This window comes from Stylophora pistillata, chromosome 4, assembly GCF_964205215.1.
Source record: "Stylophora pistillata chromosome 4, jaStyPist1.2, whole genome shotgun sequence".
NCBI lineage: Eukaryota > Metazoa > Cnidaria > Anthozoa > Scleractinia > Pocilloporidae > Stylophora > Stylophora pistillata.
This window is the reverse complement of record NC_142522.1, coordinates 8,422,590-8,437,367: the sequence shown is the minus strand read 5'-3', so window position 1 is coordinate 8,437,367 and position 14,778 is coordinate 8,422,590. Positions and strand designations below refer to the sequence as shown.

At 38.3% G+C, this 14,778-nt stretch overlaps 3 protein-coding genes across 7 annotated transcripts in view; 1 reads left to right on the top strand and 2 right to left on the bottom strand.

Annotated features, from left to right (window-relative positions):
* Positions 1–1,294: 1,294 nt before the first annotated feature.
* On the bottom strand, positions 1,295–7,865 carry LOC111341922 (SURP and G-patch domain-containing protein 1). The gene is made up of 7 exons (XM_022948969.2): positions 7,476–7,865; positions 7,195–7,318; positions 4,704–5,019; positions 4,037–4,205; positions 3,344–3,605; positions 2,084–2,213; positions 1,295–1,836 (listed from the first exon to the last, which is right to left on the bottom strand). The coding sequence occupies exons 1-7, from the start codon at positions 7,843–7,845 to the stop codon at positions 1,810–1,812; spliced, it is 1,398 nt and encodes a 465-aa protein (XP_022804704.1). The 5' UTR covers positions 7,846–7,865; the 3' UTR covers positions 1,295–1,809.
* A 571-nt stretch (positions 7,866–8,436) lies between these two features.
* On the top strand, positions 8,437–10,398 carry LOC111341923 (uncharacterized). The gene is made up of 2 exons (XM_022948970.2): positions 8,437–9,036; positions 9,686–10,398. The coding sequence occupies exons 1-2, from the start codon at positions 8,949–8,951 to the stop codon at positions 10,000–10,002; spliced, it is 405 nt and encodes a 134-aa protein (XP_022804705.2). The 5' UTR covers positions 8,437–8,948; the 3' UTR covers positions 10,003–10,398.
* LOC111341921 (tetratricopeptide repeat protein 37) overlaps positions 10,154–14,778 on the bottom strand; it is a 36,195-nt gene continuing 31,570 nt past the window's right edge. For 3 of the 5 annotated variants that reach the window (XM_088757330.1, XM_088757335.1, XM_088757333.1), the window contains 8 exons: positions 14,528–14,697; positions 13,802–13,960; positions 13,289–13,377; positions 12,868–12,931; positions 12,617–12,676; positions 11,894–11,970; positions 11,338–11,455; positions 10,154–10,684 (listed from right to left, as the gene is read on the bottom strand). In XM_088757330.1, the coding sequence (XP_088613456.1) occupies positions 10,511–10,684; positions 11,338–11,455; positions 11,894–11,970; positions 12,617–12,676; positions 12,868–12,931; positions 13,289–13,377; positions 13,802–13,960; positions 14,528–14,697 (911 nt within the window). In that variant the 3' untranslated portion in view covers positions 10,154–10,510. The remainder of the gene's footprint in view (positions 10,685–11,337; positions 11,456–11,893; positions 11,971–12,616; positions 12,677–12,867; positions 12,932–13,288; positions 13,378–13,801; positions 13,961–14,527; positions 14,698–14,778) is intronic. The other 2 variants (XM_088757331.1, XM_088757334.1) reach the window with 1 other exon arrangement.

Sequence of the window (14,778 nt, the reverse complement as noted above, 5' to 3'; positions counted from 1 at the left end):
AACCCTGTAAAGTAAGAGACCCTAAGGCCCGTTTCTCGAAAGTCCCGGTTACTAAGCTGTTCTGTTTTCATTTAAGATGGGGATTTCAAAAGTTTTGAAAATAATTCAATAAAATTATCAGCCACAGGAACAAAATGGACTGATTTTGGCTCAGTCATTTACTATCAATTTCACTTCTCATGATACAGACATTTCTTTCGGTTGGACACCTGCACTTGATACATTTTTACAATGTTGGAGATCACAGGAAACAGGGTGCTGGCTTTGAAAATTAGAGGTTCTACATTCTGTCATCCAGTAAGATTTTATATCTTGGCAGTTTGAAGTTCAACTATTCCCATGCACCTAGTGAAGGCAAATGAAGTTGCCTGCCTGCAGTTTGGATTTCTAAACATTTACACCAATTGAGTTCTATAAGTCTTCAAGCAGGCTCTCATTAATAGTACTGCGACACAGGTATCTCTTACTCGACGAGAAAGTCTCAGTCTGGAGTAAAGCCAGCCGGTAAGGGATCTGGTAAGGAGAACAGGGTGTAAAGTGACAAATAACACTTAGAAAATAGGAATGACAGTGGCCAAAAAATAGGAAATAAATAGGAATTCTCATCCCAAAATAGGAAAAAAATAGGATTTCTTTGAGTTCTATCCTCTTAACACTCCCAACAGAAACTCTGTTCCACAACCCAATGCTTTAACATCGCTAATGCATTGCAGGCCCACTTCAACATGGCAAATGCACATGCATGCAAATGAACCTCCTAGAATTCCTTGCATGTTATCAAAAGCACTGAGAAAGTCTAGTTTCAGAAGAAAATCACTCAAAGGCTTTAAACTGGTCTTTTTTGACATGATGTTTCAGTTTTTTGTAGAATTTATAAATTTCATTTGCAAGTTTATCTCAAATATTTCAAAATGTTTCTGTGTACCTACTAAAACCCTAAAAAAAATAGGAAATACTAGGAATTTCATGAAAAAATAGGAGAAAATAGGAGGCAGGCCAAAAAATAGGAAAAAATAGGAACTTGACACCCTGGGAGAATTTAATCAACAATCAAGAGCTTGTTTAGTTGGTGACCATTTCCTCTATTCTCAGGACCCTATTGTGTGATTCAGGGTCAAAGGGTTGCTAATGCCAAACTTTTTTCTAGGGATTCAACAATTGCAACTTGTTTCTTCAGCAAAAATTTAAAAAAGGTTCAAAAAGACTTTGAATTCTGCCTTTCATCTCTTTGCTTTGAAAGTAAACAAACAAACAAACAAAAAAATAGGTGCAAGTAAAAGTGGCTTCCCATAACTGAGCATAAAGAAGGACTGCACGTTTATTGTTTACTTGTTGAGTACAACTTAACTTCAGTGGATTTTGCATAAAGATCTGCATTCTGCCTGAATGAACTTTTTTCCTAAAGTATCTTGAATTTCTATACTTACATCAGAAAGTTTGACAATAATTGGTCACATGACCAACTGCTGCAACAGACCCATTCAACATCAATTATCTAATACTGTACAATAATGCTTTTTCTTTTTTTTTTTTTAAAGTGAAATACAAACTTTAAGGGCCGTTTATTTACACAAGGTCTAACCCAGACCACGGATTTACACAAGCAGTGAGCCTTACATATTCCCTATATGAGGGGTTTTTTCATTTAACTAAATGCCTTCCACTGCTAGCTTTGGCCCTCTTGACACTGTTCACAAAAATGAATTTTCAAATAAACTATTCAGCTAAATTCAAGATTGCTTAGAACACAGTTCTGTTAAACAATGGCTAAACGTTGTTTAAATAACTGGCCTAGGAGTCTTCCATGATCTAATAGTATGGTCTTCTGGGATTATTCTGAAAAAGAAGGAAAACAAAATGTCTTAATTGGCATCTGTCCAGGGAGCAATCTGGCTATTCTTACGTATTTGGAGGAAATTCTTTTGATACGGAAGAGCTGCAGAAAACATATTCAAAGAACAGACAAACTGTGGAAAGTTCAATTGTTAAAAAATGCTACTACTCACGGTTACATTAACCTTAATAAATCAAAATCCTAGCACAACAAGTAAATAAAATTTTTTAACGATGGAAAAATTCTTACTAAAGGATTGGGTCTAAATCTGTATGCTAACATCATCCTCTTTCGATACAAGTCAAACTCATCATCCTCCTTGTTTATTTCACCAGGCTTGTCTTCACCCAGACCTCCAATATCCTCTGGTGCACGACCCCTGCCATTGGTGAAACACATACATAGGTACACATTAGCCAATAAATATGGTTGAACTTTATATAGTATTTAAATAAAAAAAATATTAATTAGTTAATTAGTTTAAGCCCTTTAAATTGAAGCTGTGAACTCCTAATCTATTGAAGAGTGTGCTCACATAAACAAAAGCTACATTATTGCAATACCAGTAATTAATCATTGTGTGGCCTAGAAGCAATGTGAGCCTTGAGGTCTCCCCACCTCAGGTTACCCTGTTACTATGAAGCTAAGAGAAGCATTGCTTTGCCTCCTTTCTATGACACTAGCCTGCAGTGTAGCATTTCTTCAAATTTCTACACAACAGTTTACTCCTTAGCCTGTTCCAGGCTTACAGTTAGCAGGAAGGAGCATGATATCAAAATGAAAAGCAAAATTGTAGTGGAAGTAGAGTGAAAAAAGCAGAAAGTTTGGGTTGAGGGAGGTTTTATTCACTGTGACCCAAATCTCCTGCTTTTTCTAACTCCACTGCTACTATTGTGTGTTTTTATTTTAGCATCAAGCTCAGTCCTTTTAACCTTTTAACTCCCAGAAGTGATGAACATGTAACTTCTCCCTGTAATATCTATACATTATCCAGCAAACAGGTAATGAGAATACATGTACTCAAACTTATCAGGTTGTTACCTTGACCTAACACCAAATTCTCCTGCCTAATTTACAAGGAAATATGTAGCAGCTAGAGGGGAGAATTCACAATCATATCAGAGGAGTTCAAGGGCAAACTGAATGCCTAGAACAGGCTATCTACTCCTGTCCACTCATATCCCTAGAAGAGAATACTTAAAATGAGGGTAACATTTTCTGCTCTAGATAGAACAAAGTAATTTGATGAGGGGTGAAACATGAATCTCTTGAAACCTGCCGTGGGTTGTTTAACACCTGACCACCACATCGGCTATACATGCAATTATCACTGACATTGACAATACTACATTTTCCCCCCAATCAATCAGATTAAAAGACCAACAAGAAATCACCATTAGGGGAGCTATAATGACATGATTCTCAAAAACTAGTTCACTTTCTAAGCCTACAATTCCTTACAAATTATTAATACACACTAAAAGTAATGTTCAGTGTTCTGTACTGTACCTATTCACAGGTGCTGTGATCCCCTGTCCTTGAGATCCAAGTCCCATCCCTTCCTTCCATCCAGCTTGTTGTAGCATTTTGTACCCAATGTTACTCTCTGTTATCTTATGCTCAGCATAGTCAGAGAAATCAAAGCTGTCCAATGATGACTCTCCTTTTATAGCTTTGACTTTGGCTGTAAACTTTTTCAGTTCTTCTGGAGGAAGGAAGTCACCAAGATGATGCTTTCCCTTTCCTTTTTCAGTAAGTTCTTGGGCTTTGTCTGAAGCAAATGAGAGATTTGATGAAAGCTGATAAAATAGTACTCTATCTATCCAGTAACCTTAAGGTTTGACTCGATGCTAACCCTTTCACATACAAGATCTATATTTTTTTCCACACTGAACATATTGCAATATTTTCCACAGCTAAACATATTGCCAAATGATTGAACTGCTACTTTTTTACAGTAAACAATACAACTGCTACTTTTAATAGTTTACAGATTGGTTGCCACTGTAATGTAAAATTAAGGCAATTTTTTTTTCCTTCCCCAAAAGACTTCTTAGGAGATTACCACTCGGGAGATATGAATGTCAACTAAAATCTCAGAGCTAACCAAAAAGAGAAAGATGTTATATGAAGCTCAGTTAGGAAAATAAACTTTCAGATAGAAAGAGTGTAAGGTAAGAGTAATAAACAAGTTTTCCAAACCTATTGTTTTACTCATCTCCTTTTTTCTTCTTTTATGTTCCCATGTGCCACCTTCTATGTCCTCATCTGAGTCATACTCATATTTTGGTTTTTCTTTGTCTTGCTTTACTGCTGCACTAGCCTGACCAGCTGTACGTTGAGCTAATATTCTCATGTACATCTCTTGAATCTAGAACAAACAATACCATTTGTACCTTTGGTTTGATAGTTCTAAATGAGCAACACAATGACAACATTTTGAACCATGCAATAACAGGATAAATCCATGTTTAGAGGTCAACCAAACCACAACAGAGATGAAAAAAAAAAGGACATGGCAAAACAAAAGATCTAGTGGGTAAAAGAATTGCTCAACATGTGCTTTTCAAATTTTTGTACATTTCTTAGCTGTCCTCTGCAAAACAACGTGAAATCACCAAATTTGTGCAGAACTTAATGTTGCTCACATGCATCATGCTGCAGTAAAGATGAGGCATTATAAGAGACAGTAAACACAGCCACCTTTTCTAGGAAGAAAAATTATTTTTTTAATCAACATCTCCCTCAGTGTTGCTATCCTGTCGGCTTAATTTAGGTCCTAAATATCTTTCACACACAGTATTATGGACAAAGAACAGTGTTCTTATGAATGAAAACTTTTTCCACATTTATCACAGTATAATATTACCTCTTGCTGTTCTTTAATCTGTTTCTGTCGTTCTTCCTCCTCTTTATTACTCATTGGTATGCTGTGCTCAATTTCTGCTGCCACAGCCAAAGCAGCAGCAACTGCCGCATCACTGGTAGAAGATGATGATGATGATGAGCCAGCTGATTTCGGAGGGTTTGGATCCCACCTACTTTTCCTTTTCCTCTTTTGCATTCCACTGCTTGCATTACTTTCACTTTCGACACCTTTGCTAGCTCCTTGTCCCATAGGTCTTAAACATTTAACTAGATTTTTGTAGTATTTGTGACCTTGACTATTGACATCAAACAAAAACCTGTAGGAAAAGAGAAAATAGAAAAAGGAAAGTCAGTTTTTAAAGAGTCCCTGAAAGGATTTCTTACTTGGTCTACAAAGATTTGTTTCATATCTAAGTTCTGTCATTCATAATAGATTTATATCCACTCTTTAACTGATGGTATCCCCAGTGAGTGTTGAAAAACTGATTGATTCTCCTTTTTAATCAGCCCTTTATATTCTTGTGAATCAAATGGAGAACTTCAACTTCAATCATGAGCATCTTAAAACACACTCCTTTCTATGATTCATGTTAGGTTTCCTACACATATTTGTAAACCAAATTCAAGACTTATCATATAATTTTTTCTTTCAGTTTCCATTTTCCAGACTACAGGTTTTTAGTACTGTCAGAAAAGGGCAAGGACAGAATAGCAATTACCATGGGTTTAACCCAATTCCACTAATAAAACATTGAACTGTTCCAATACCTAACAAAGATCTCATATAACAACTATGAAGCACTTGTCCTGACTAAGAAATCTATGTTCCATTGTTAAAAATCCTTGATTTCTATTTTCCAAAATTATTACAATCTTTCTCACTCTGTGAGCACAATGTCCTGACGCCAAGACATTCTTTATGCAAGAACCAAAATTGATGCCTCCCATTAGACAGTTATTTCACTGATTATTAACTCTTATTCTTACAAAAGTTTGTTGGTATTTTCATTGACAAACTACAGAGCCACTTGAGTATTTATTTCTGCTGCAAAAAGGCTCTGCATTCCACAGTTCTTAAAGAAATAGTAGTTGCAGAGGCCAGGAATGCACTTAAATAACTTGAACTACTTTCAGAATAAGACATCTTTTAATGCAACTTAACCTAAAGTTCTTTTTGACTGATGATGCTCGAAGAGCGAAATATATTTAAAGATTCTTAAAGTGTTGTTATTTTATTTTTACAGTTTCTATACGTGCGTCGAATGTGATACTCAAGGCCTGATGTCTTATTCTGTAAGTAGATATATCTTATTAGACATTTTGTGTAGTATCGCTGAGTATTTTCACAAGTTGTGCCATATTTTGACAAGTTGTGCCATATTTTGACGAGCCCATAGGGTGAGTCAAAATACAAATAATGAGTAAAAATACTCAGCGATACTACACAACAAAACGTCTAATAAGTTATTTATTATCCAACACACCAAACTGTTAGTTCAGTGCGGGCAAATTTCGCGGATTTTTATTTACAGGGAGTGCATGACAGAAGTATGCGAAGCAGAATGGATTTTCTTCATTAAATGAAGAAATTTTCTAGTCGTCAAGCTGTTTTTCTTCATTCGATTCATCTAATGAACTTGGATCTATATTTGCCAGCCATTCTGACTCTTCGTTGTTGGAAATATGATTCAAATTGTCCGCCACTTTCTTTTTCATAACTACAATCCAATTCTTCGCTTGCACTATGCAAGAAAACCTGTTTAACCGATACTACAATAGACGAGTACAAATACCGCGTGATATTTGTACTCGTCTATGACGTTATTTGTACTTGTCTAGGTGTAGTTGGATAATAATTCAAGTTATTCCACAGTTCAAATCCATAATAAAACGGGAGTAAATAAAGACTACACTGCCACTGACATCCACCTTGTTGGCACTCTCTAGAGAATGAGGTATAACATTATCCCTTTCACTCTTAAGAGTGACCAAGACAGAATTTCTCCTTACAATATTAATATAAAATCAAGCAGATAAGTGATGAGAAAAAAGAAAAAAAAAGTATCATCAGTTGATCCAATACCAAATTCTTCCAACTAACATAATGAGAATTGTATTATAGACAGTGAGGAGAATTACTTATGAAATCTTGGAAGTGAAAGGATTCTATGGTAAGCTGAATCATTCGCACATTTTGATCGGTTTTTACTGATGAAAAACTGGAGGACAGATGCATCACCATCAACAACATCTTGCTATTTTATCAAATAAAGCAAAGAGATTCCATGTTATTGTGGGTTTTTTTACAATAGTGGATCACAGAAGATGTCAAAATGCGTTAAAAACATAAGTGATACATTCGGCTGTGCCTTTTGTGCCACTTTTTTTTTTTAATCTTACCACATTTTGATGCCATCTGTGATCTACATGTACTCTTGAACTGACGTATGGTAAAATGGAATCTATTTGTTAATTAGCTATGACAAACCTACCTATAATTTGGGTTGTTTGAGTTGTTTTGTATAGCAATACCTTCCACCTGGTCACCTCCTCGCACGACTCTGGCTGCCAGAACTTCAATGCTTTCAAGCATTTCTTTATCCTCTGGTGGGGGAACTTAATTATACCGCTCATCAGAACATTTTCTAGTACTTAGTGAGATCAAAATTACACCATACTGAAACACTAGCTCGTTTGGCAACGATCAGCATCTAGCTATCGAGATCAGCTCAGAAACTACGAAGCGAAAGCTTCGAAATGAAATTCAAATTACCATTTTCTTCCACTTCTTCTGGATCCTCGAATACCTCGGGTCTTGCGGACACAGGTTTAACTGGCGTAGGTTTTTTGACTGTAGTTAGCTTCATGCTTACAGTGGGACGAGATTCTGGGCCTGCAATAGTTGCGGTTGAAGAAGAAGGACTACATGTATTTTGTTGTTGCATCGCTTGAAAGCGAGCTAGGAAATTGCCATCGTTCAGAAACATTGGACCCGCCCGGGGAGCCGTCGGTGTATTCCCATCGCTCGAGGGAGGAAGGGGTGGCGGTTTTTCTTGCTCAGTTTTCTTTTTCTCCGCAATGCGACGGAGCAGTTCTTGCTTCTTGTCTTCAACTGATTTTTGACGGTCATTCATGGACGCCATCTTGTATTCACGGTGTTCTCTTACCCATAATGCAATGCGCAACTGATAATCTAGAGCGCATCAGCGGCCGCGTGAAATTAAACTGACCGTTGCTGGGACAAACATTTCCGCTTTTTAACGAAAAGCAAATCCATGAGCCGGCACTTGAAGTTGCTTGTAAAACTGTGATTGAGAGCTGAAAAATGATTAAAAATTTTTCTAGAGAATTTTGCGAAAGGCCGGATGTGTTTTAACAACGCTGGCCGCAGTTTCAACTGTGCCTGGGGGAACCAATCCGCAACTTCAGGGTAACACGGTGCGGCCAGTGTTGAGTTCCATAGTTTGCCGTGGGGGTTCCCGTTCACAAACCATGCAAATATCGGTAAATTAACGATGCTGTTTTGCAGAAGACCTCAGGATATTTACAAAATTTAAAAACGCACGAGCCGAGCTATTGCTCAGATTGCGGTCGTACGAATCAGGACAACGCTACTTAAGCGGATAAATCTCTCCGGTGAATGGCGCAGTACGTTTTATTAAGACTTATCTGCTGCATGGATAGCGATTTACCCTTTGGATAGTGTTATCCTTCTTATGACGTTCTCGTTACTATCACTGTTGTAGTTTTCCAAATTAAAGAACACTATTACTTAATTTGAGACGAACCCAACAGCTTTATAGGCTGGCGTGTGTACTAAGCCGGCGGAAAAAGATCGCGCGGGCGGTGAATGTGCTCTCATCGAAGCTGCAATACGAACCCACCGCAATAGCAACCTTGAAGAGACTCGACATTTATGCAAATATTAACAACAATAGTTTTCATACTTGAGAAACAAGGTGGAAACACCTTTGTTACACTACGCAATTTGTCGCTTCAACATCACGTGTTTTAAAAAAATGATAAGAAAAAAAAATGCTGGAAAAGGCCAAAGGAAAACAACCAAAAGAATATTAGATAGCCAAAGAAAAACTGTTTTTTTTTTTCAGAGTTTACCATTTTGTGATGTGAAAAGAGCTCTTCGTACTGAGTGAAACACAGGAATTATAAGAAAATCCACGTTTTTAATTGGTCACTATATGGGTCGAAATTATCATAATTCCAGCTTTGATGACTTATTCTTCGTATGGCTGTTTTTCCTTCGACATATGTTAGGAAAGCGAGAAGCATGACTATTCTTGCTGCTATACCTTTCATCCTTGCACTCGATATTGGTAAGTAACCATCACACTTAATCACCGCTTTCAAATTTAAAAGCAAAATTCCAAATACACCTTACGACGCGAAAATTTTAACTTTAACGGTAAATTTACTTTCTCAACTTGATGTATATAAGAAATAAGCAATCCATAATTTATTTTGCACAGAAACTATTCACATACTTAGTTTTCCAGGCTTTAAATCAACGTAAAATTCTTTGATAACTGTTTTCTTGGTAATTTTTTTATTGAGTCCAGCTTGAGCTCTTTGAATATGTCCATTGCGATTATTTCTAATCTCATTTGAATTTTGGCAAATTTCGATTGGGAATGTAAGAAAACTAATGAAAAAAATCACTTCATAAAGAACAAACTTCGCTAAGGAGTACGTTTTTAGTGCAAGTTTAACGTATTTCAACACGATTCGTTAGTAAAGTACAAAGTTTGGTAGTTCGGTGTTTATTGGAACCTGGAATTTTATGTCTTTTGAGCCTTCACGGTATGTCAAAATATTGGTCAGTGGAAACGATCAAGAAATAAGGCAGGCGAAAATTGAAGGGACTCTGGGAAAAACAACAGCCCCCCCCCCACCCCACCCCCCTACCACCGTTTCCCAGCCGAGGGACCGCTGTTTTAAATGATTAACACGACAGTACATTCACAGTGCGCTGTTTGAAGTGTTTTCACTGTATGAGTACCAGCAGCTGGGAAGAATGTGGTGGAAGTCAAAAGGTACAGGACTGCCCAGCACATTACACTCGCTGCCTCAACGCAACAATTATTCTGCCGCCGTCTAATGGCACCGAAATCAAACAGTACATCAGAGGGTGCAATATGAAGAAAATATGCGACAGACTGGAGCGGGCTACTGAAGAGTGCAAGAACCTGACAAGCGACTTTCCTCGAGGCGAAAACAGTAATGACGACCAGCTCTATCATGCTGGTCGCATGCATAACATGGGTGTTGGCTCGTTAAGTTAAGTTTGAAGAGAATATTTCAGAATTACGGGATAAATATTTCGAAAGAGGATCATTGCAGTTACTTAAAGGAAGTGTAAAAATATAGTCTACGGAAAAATTAAAAAGTCCACTTTTAAGTATTGTCAGGACACAGTAACAACAAGATACAATCTTCTATGTTTCTGATTACCCTAAGGCCATCGAGAAGTAAATGTCTTTTATTGTATTTTTTATCACAATGTTCCGGCCTAGCCACCTTCGGGTGTAATTTAAGAGTCTTAGTTCACAATTGTTTTTCGTTTACGAAACATGGAGCTAGGCTCATACTGAGTGGGGCTCCCACGAATATCGAAATAGGGCAGTTGTTTAAAATAGAGCGTTTTTGATAATGAATTGAAGTAAACATTACTTTGAAAACCTTTTGACTGTTTGTTCTTTAAATGTTCCGAGCTTTAGTAACATTTGGCAAGTGGTAATTCTAAATTCGCCATAGTTTTTATCAACGGGTAATTTGAGATCGAACATTTTCCTAATCGTATTCCTTCAAGGAATTCCAAAATATCTGTTCGGATGGGTTCACGTGGACACATCTTTCAATCAGACGTTTCTTAGCTGCCTCAGACAGGTCTCCGTCCTTAGTAAGGCGGTAATAAATCAGATCTAATCGCTTGTTACCATGGTACTTGGCTTCAGAAATAAGATCCTAAGGTAGTGGTAAAATCAATGAGAAAGTAAGTGACATCAGCCTGCCAGCAAAATAAGGGGGGAGGGGGGATTGCGTTTCTTAAGAAACTTTAGTGAGTCGTCGACATAGGGGTATAAAAGGATAATTGAATTTTCGACTGAGTTGGTGATGCAAAGCTGACGGTTCGAGCATTAGCCATTCGTCAAGGCCCTTCCTAATCTCGTGCCCAGACCCTACGACTAACTTACAATCGCTTGGCCGTGGAAGGTCTGGGTACGAGACTAGGCGCTTCCTTTAGCCCCTTATGATGACGAAGGGCTAACGTTCGAAACGACAGTTCCAGAAACTCTCCACGGTAGCCATTTTTCATTATCGACTCAGTTGACAAAACCAGTTCAGCCTGCCCTTATCGAGAGCACATAGCAAAAGGACCTATTATAAAAAAGAAAGAAACCCCCCCCCCCAAAAAAAAAAAACAGGCTCAACTATGCCCATTTTGGGAACTACTATCTCGTAGCATATATCTTTTAAACAGCCCCAAGCAGAAACTTCATTCATCTCTAGCCGGAAATCGCGCAGATCTTCGGCACAGTAGTCTCCCTTGTGGACTTTTGTCCACACCTGCTCTAATGACCTTCGTAGTGAAGTGGAAATTTGAGTCAGTTATTTACCTGGGCAGCGGAGAGATCTTTCTTCTTCATATAAATTGATAGCAGCCAGTACTGAGCTATCGCTGAGCCAGACGCTGTGCCAGACTCTATCACATGTTGGAAGGCTCTTCTAGATGCCCTGCAAAGATAGGACATGACAAAACTCAATAAGAATGGAACATATTTGAGCAAAAGTAAATTAAGAAGAAAATTTTTCACGAGAAGAGATTTGATAACTATAAAAATACAAAAAAAAAAAGTTTCTTAAAAAAATGCAATCTTTCCGTTTTGAGAAGCAAATCTAACAGTTCTCCTAAGTGAAGATTATCTCTTATCGCCGGAAGTAGTTGGAGATGGCGGAAAGTTGCCAGCTTTCAATGTACTGTCTGAATAACACAACGCTAACAATACAGCTAACTATTTATCAAAATAAATTTAGTCACAAATATATTTATTTCCTCTTTGTTACTTGGGAAAATAATAGTTGAATTTTTGCCAATTCTGCTGCCTTCCTTAACCAGCTTTTTTCAAAATGTGCCTGACAATTAACATGTTAACTTGAAAGATGTTTCCCTACCTTGCATTGTCTTGAAGAAAATGTAGAATCCCTTGAATAAGATAGGCAGCTGAAACACTTGAATTCAACTTTAGGACCTGGATTGAACCGTGAATATAGTTAAGTACTTCAAGGCCCGTAGCTATTTACCTCAGCCCTTTAAAAGTATGCATAAGAGTCCCGCATCTCTATTCTAAAAAGAAATTAATTTTTTTCTTCTTTAAATTACCCTTATTTGAACCGTAGTTTTCATTGCCCGGCCATTCTTTATTCAGAGAAAATTCAACCGTCACAAGTGATACAAGATCGAGATGGTTTATTCTTCGTTACGCTGTGTGATTGCGCAACATTTTAAAACCAGTAAGATACAACTCCATAAAAACGGCTTGTTCATCGTGGTGAAGTACAATAATAATAAAGTACCATCGTTTGTCTCACGATGCGGTCACTTAGCAGCGGAGCATCCTGCTTTACAAGAAGACTGGAAACCAGTCGACCCTATTGCCTGATGAAGACTAGCAGTATGCAGTCGAAACGTCGCTATTCACATCATAAGTGACCACATCGAGAAACAAACGATGATATTTTATTATTATTAAGATACAACTCTAAAACTAATCAGGTTTTCTCGGCGTTTGCGCAGTTTGCTCGTTTCCAATTCGAGTTTTAATGAGCTCTTTTATTATTTACTACTTTTCTAAATGTTCAATAAGGAAGCATCGTATGAGAAGAATTGTTACAAACCTCGTTTGAAGCTTCAAGAGAAAGATTTATCCAACGGTCTCGGTCAGCGGACTGCGACTGCTGAAGAAAAATAGAATTGAGTCAAAAAAGGAAGTTCACCAAACAGACGAACAAACAACGAAAAAAAATTACTTAAAAATCGCAGTGTATCTCCTTGAACCGTCTAGCAGTTCTAAAAACGACGCTCAGAAAATTCGAAGATCGCCGCTGCCTCATTGTTCTATACGGTGTTAGGAATACCATCTGCATACCTGTACCATTTGGACAGCTAACAACGCCAGTCTTATCAACGGGACAGTTCGCCAGCTTTGAGCTCTAAAAAAGGTTATAAGTTTGTTAATCAAATGCATATGTCAACTTCGGTATATGATCGACGAGGATGATTAACTTTTAACTCTTAGCTCTAATGAGGAGCTCATGAAGGTAGTCAGCGGTACTGCGTGCTCCAAAGCGCAAATTTCATACGGGAATGGGAGATCTACTGGACTGACTAATTTAGTAACAAATTCGCGGAACAGTGTCTTATAACAGCCGTGTCGTGGTTTGTCTCGTATTTCACGATGTACTTAATGGTTGATTTGAAGGTGGCACAGGAATCTGTGCTAGTGCGCCTTTCCTAGTTCTTCCATAACCTTACTCATTGGGGCGTTCCTCTGCAACTAATTTTCTTACCTGCTGTCCATTCCCGCCTGCAGACACTGTCGATAGCAAAGCTCGGCCGCCATTGATGCGCCTTGATGAGCTTGTACTTGAGCTAAAACCTGTTAAAAATACTACCGATGGTTTTAAGAGGATCGTAAAAGAGGACTCTGGAAAATATCGCAAGGATTATGTGGGAAATCAAAGTAAAAAACAAGCAAGCTGGTTAAAGCGCGGGAAAAAGCGGCTAACCGTATCGCAGTTGATCGAGTCTTTCATCTGATTGGTCGAGAGGGTGGTGTGAGTTTTCTGGACCAATCACAGAGCGAAGTAAGTGTAAAGCAAAACATACAATATCTAACTTTTGACTGAGTTTGGTCGGGCCGGACTGGAAATTATTGGCTCGTGCGTCATGTTTTTCTACATGTTTGCGTGAGCGGGGCCGGACAAGTCAAATGATAAACAACCTAAGACTTCTCCCTACAATCAAATGAAAATAAATCTCAACTTATGGGACAGAAAATGAGACTTAAGTTGTAACTTTACCTGCCAGGCATTTGATGAATGCGTGGGACTGGACAATAGAGATGTTTGTAGCATGTTTAGTCCAGTCTCCACAGGTTCTCCGCTGGCTAGTAACACTTGAGCCTTTAAGAAGTGAAGTTGGGCGGAGATTTGGGGGACTGAACTGTACACCAATAACGCCTGCAAGACAAAAACAAGGATTAGACCTACCTGTTGTAAAAATAGCACAGGCAGCCTGACATTTGGTCGTACAATTGGAAGATAAAACTCGTTATATCAAGTAAAGTAAGTACAACTGGGAGTTCATTTACAATTTGCGTACGTTTTTCACCAGCAAAGAAACAAGACAAGGATTACTCAAATTTCACTTGACATAAAAACATCATAGCTCGGAAGGTCCTGCAAGAGAGGATGGCGCGAGATATTTGGTAAAAAGTAATTAAAAACAAAGCAATCTCGTATTACTTTCGACACCCAGTTGATATGGCAGAGCAGACAGGAGGGATTCATCCGAGTCGCACTTACCTTGTCAACAAGTACAGCAGCCTCTTGTTGCAATCCAGCATGCAGGAGAGAGTAACCATGGTGAATAATAGCCCAGGACATAATAATAGCCCAGGAATAATAGCCCAATAGCGCGAGATATTTGGTAAAAAGTAATTAAAAAACAAAGCAATCTCGTATTACTTTCGACACCCAGTTGATATGGCAGAGCAGACAGGAGGGATTCATCCGAGTCGCACTTACCTTGTCAACAAGTACAGCAGCCTCTTGTTGCAATCCAGCATGCAGGAGAGAGTAACCATGGTGAATAATAGCCCAGGACTGCAGAATCTCCAGGTGACTGGTCCTTAATTTAACAAGGGCTGGCAGCTGATGATCAGATAAGGACTTCAGAGCCCCTTCCTCCCGGTGAGCTGTATCGTAAAACATTATAAGGGTGAAACACGACAGCAAAAAAGACCTCCTTTTACAGGGTGGCTTAGAAATGTTACACT

What these genes read in the sequence shown, in the direction of transcription:
- LOC111341923 (XM_022948970.2), top strand. Translation starts at nt 8,949, where the DNA reads ATGGCTGTTTTTCCTTCGACATATGTTAGGAAAGCGAGAAGCATGACT. An exon ending in CATCCTTGCACTCGATATTG is followed by an intron (nt 9,037 to 9,685) that starts GTAAGTAACCAT and finishes GTACATTCACAG; the next exon opens with TGCGCTGTTTGAAGTGTTTT.
- LOC111341922 (XM_022948969.2), bottom strand. Translation starts at nt 7,845, where the DNA reads ATGGCGTCCATGAATGACCGTCAAAAATCAGTTGAAGACAAGAAGCAA. An exon ending in GGAGATGAGTAAAACAATAG is followed by an intron (nt 3,606 to 4,036) that starts GTTTGGAAAACT and finishes CATTTGCTTCAG; the next exon opens with ACAAAGCCCAAGAACTTACT. An exon ending in GATTTAGACCCAATCCTTTA is followed by an intron (nt 1,837 to 2,083) that starts GTAAGAATTTTT and finishes CTTCTTTTTCAG; the next exon opens with AATAATCCCAGAAGACCATA.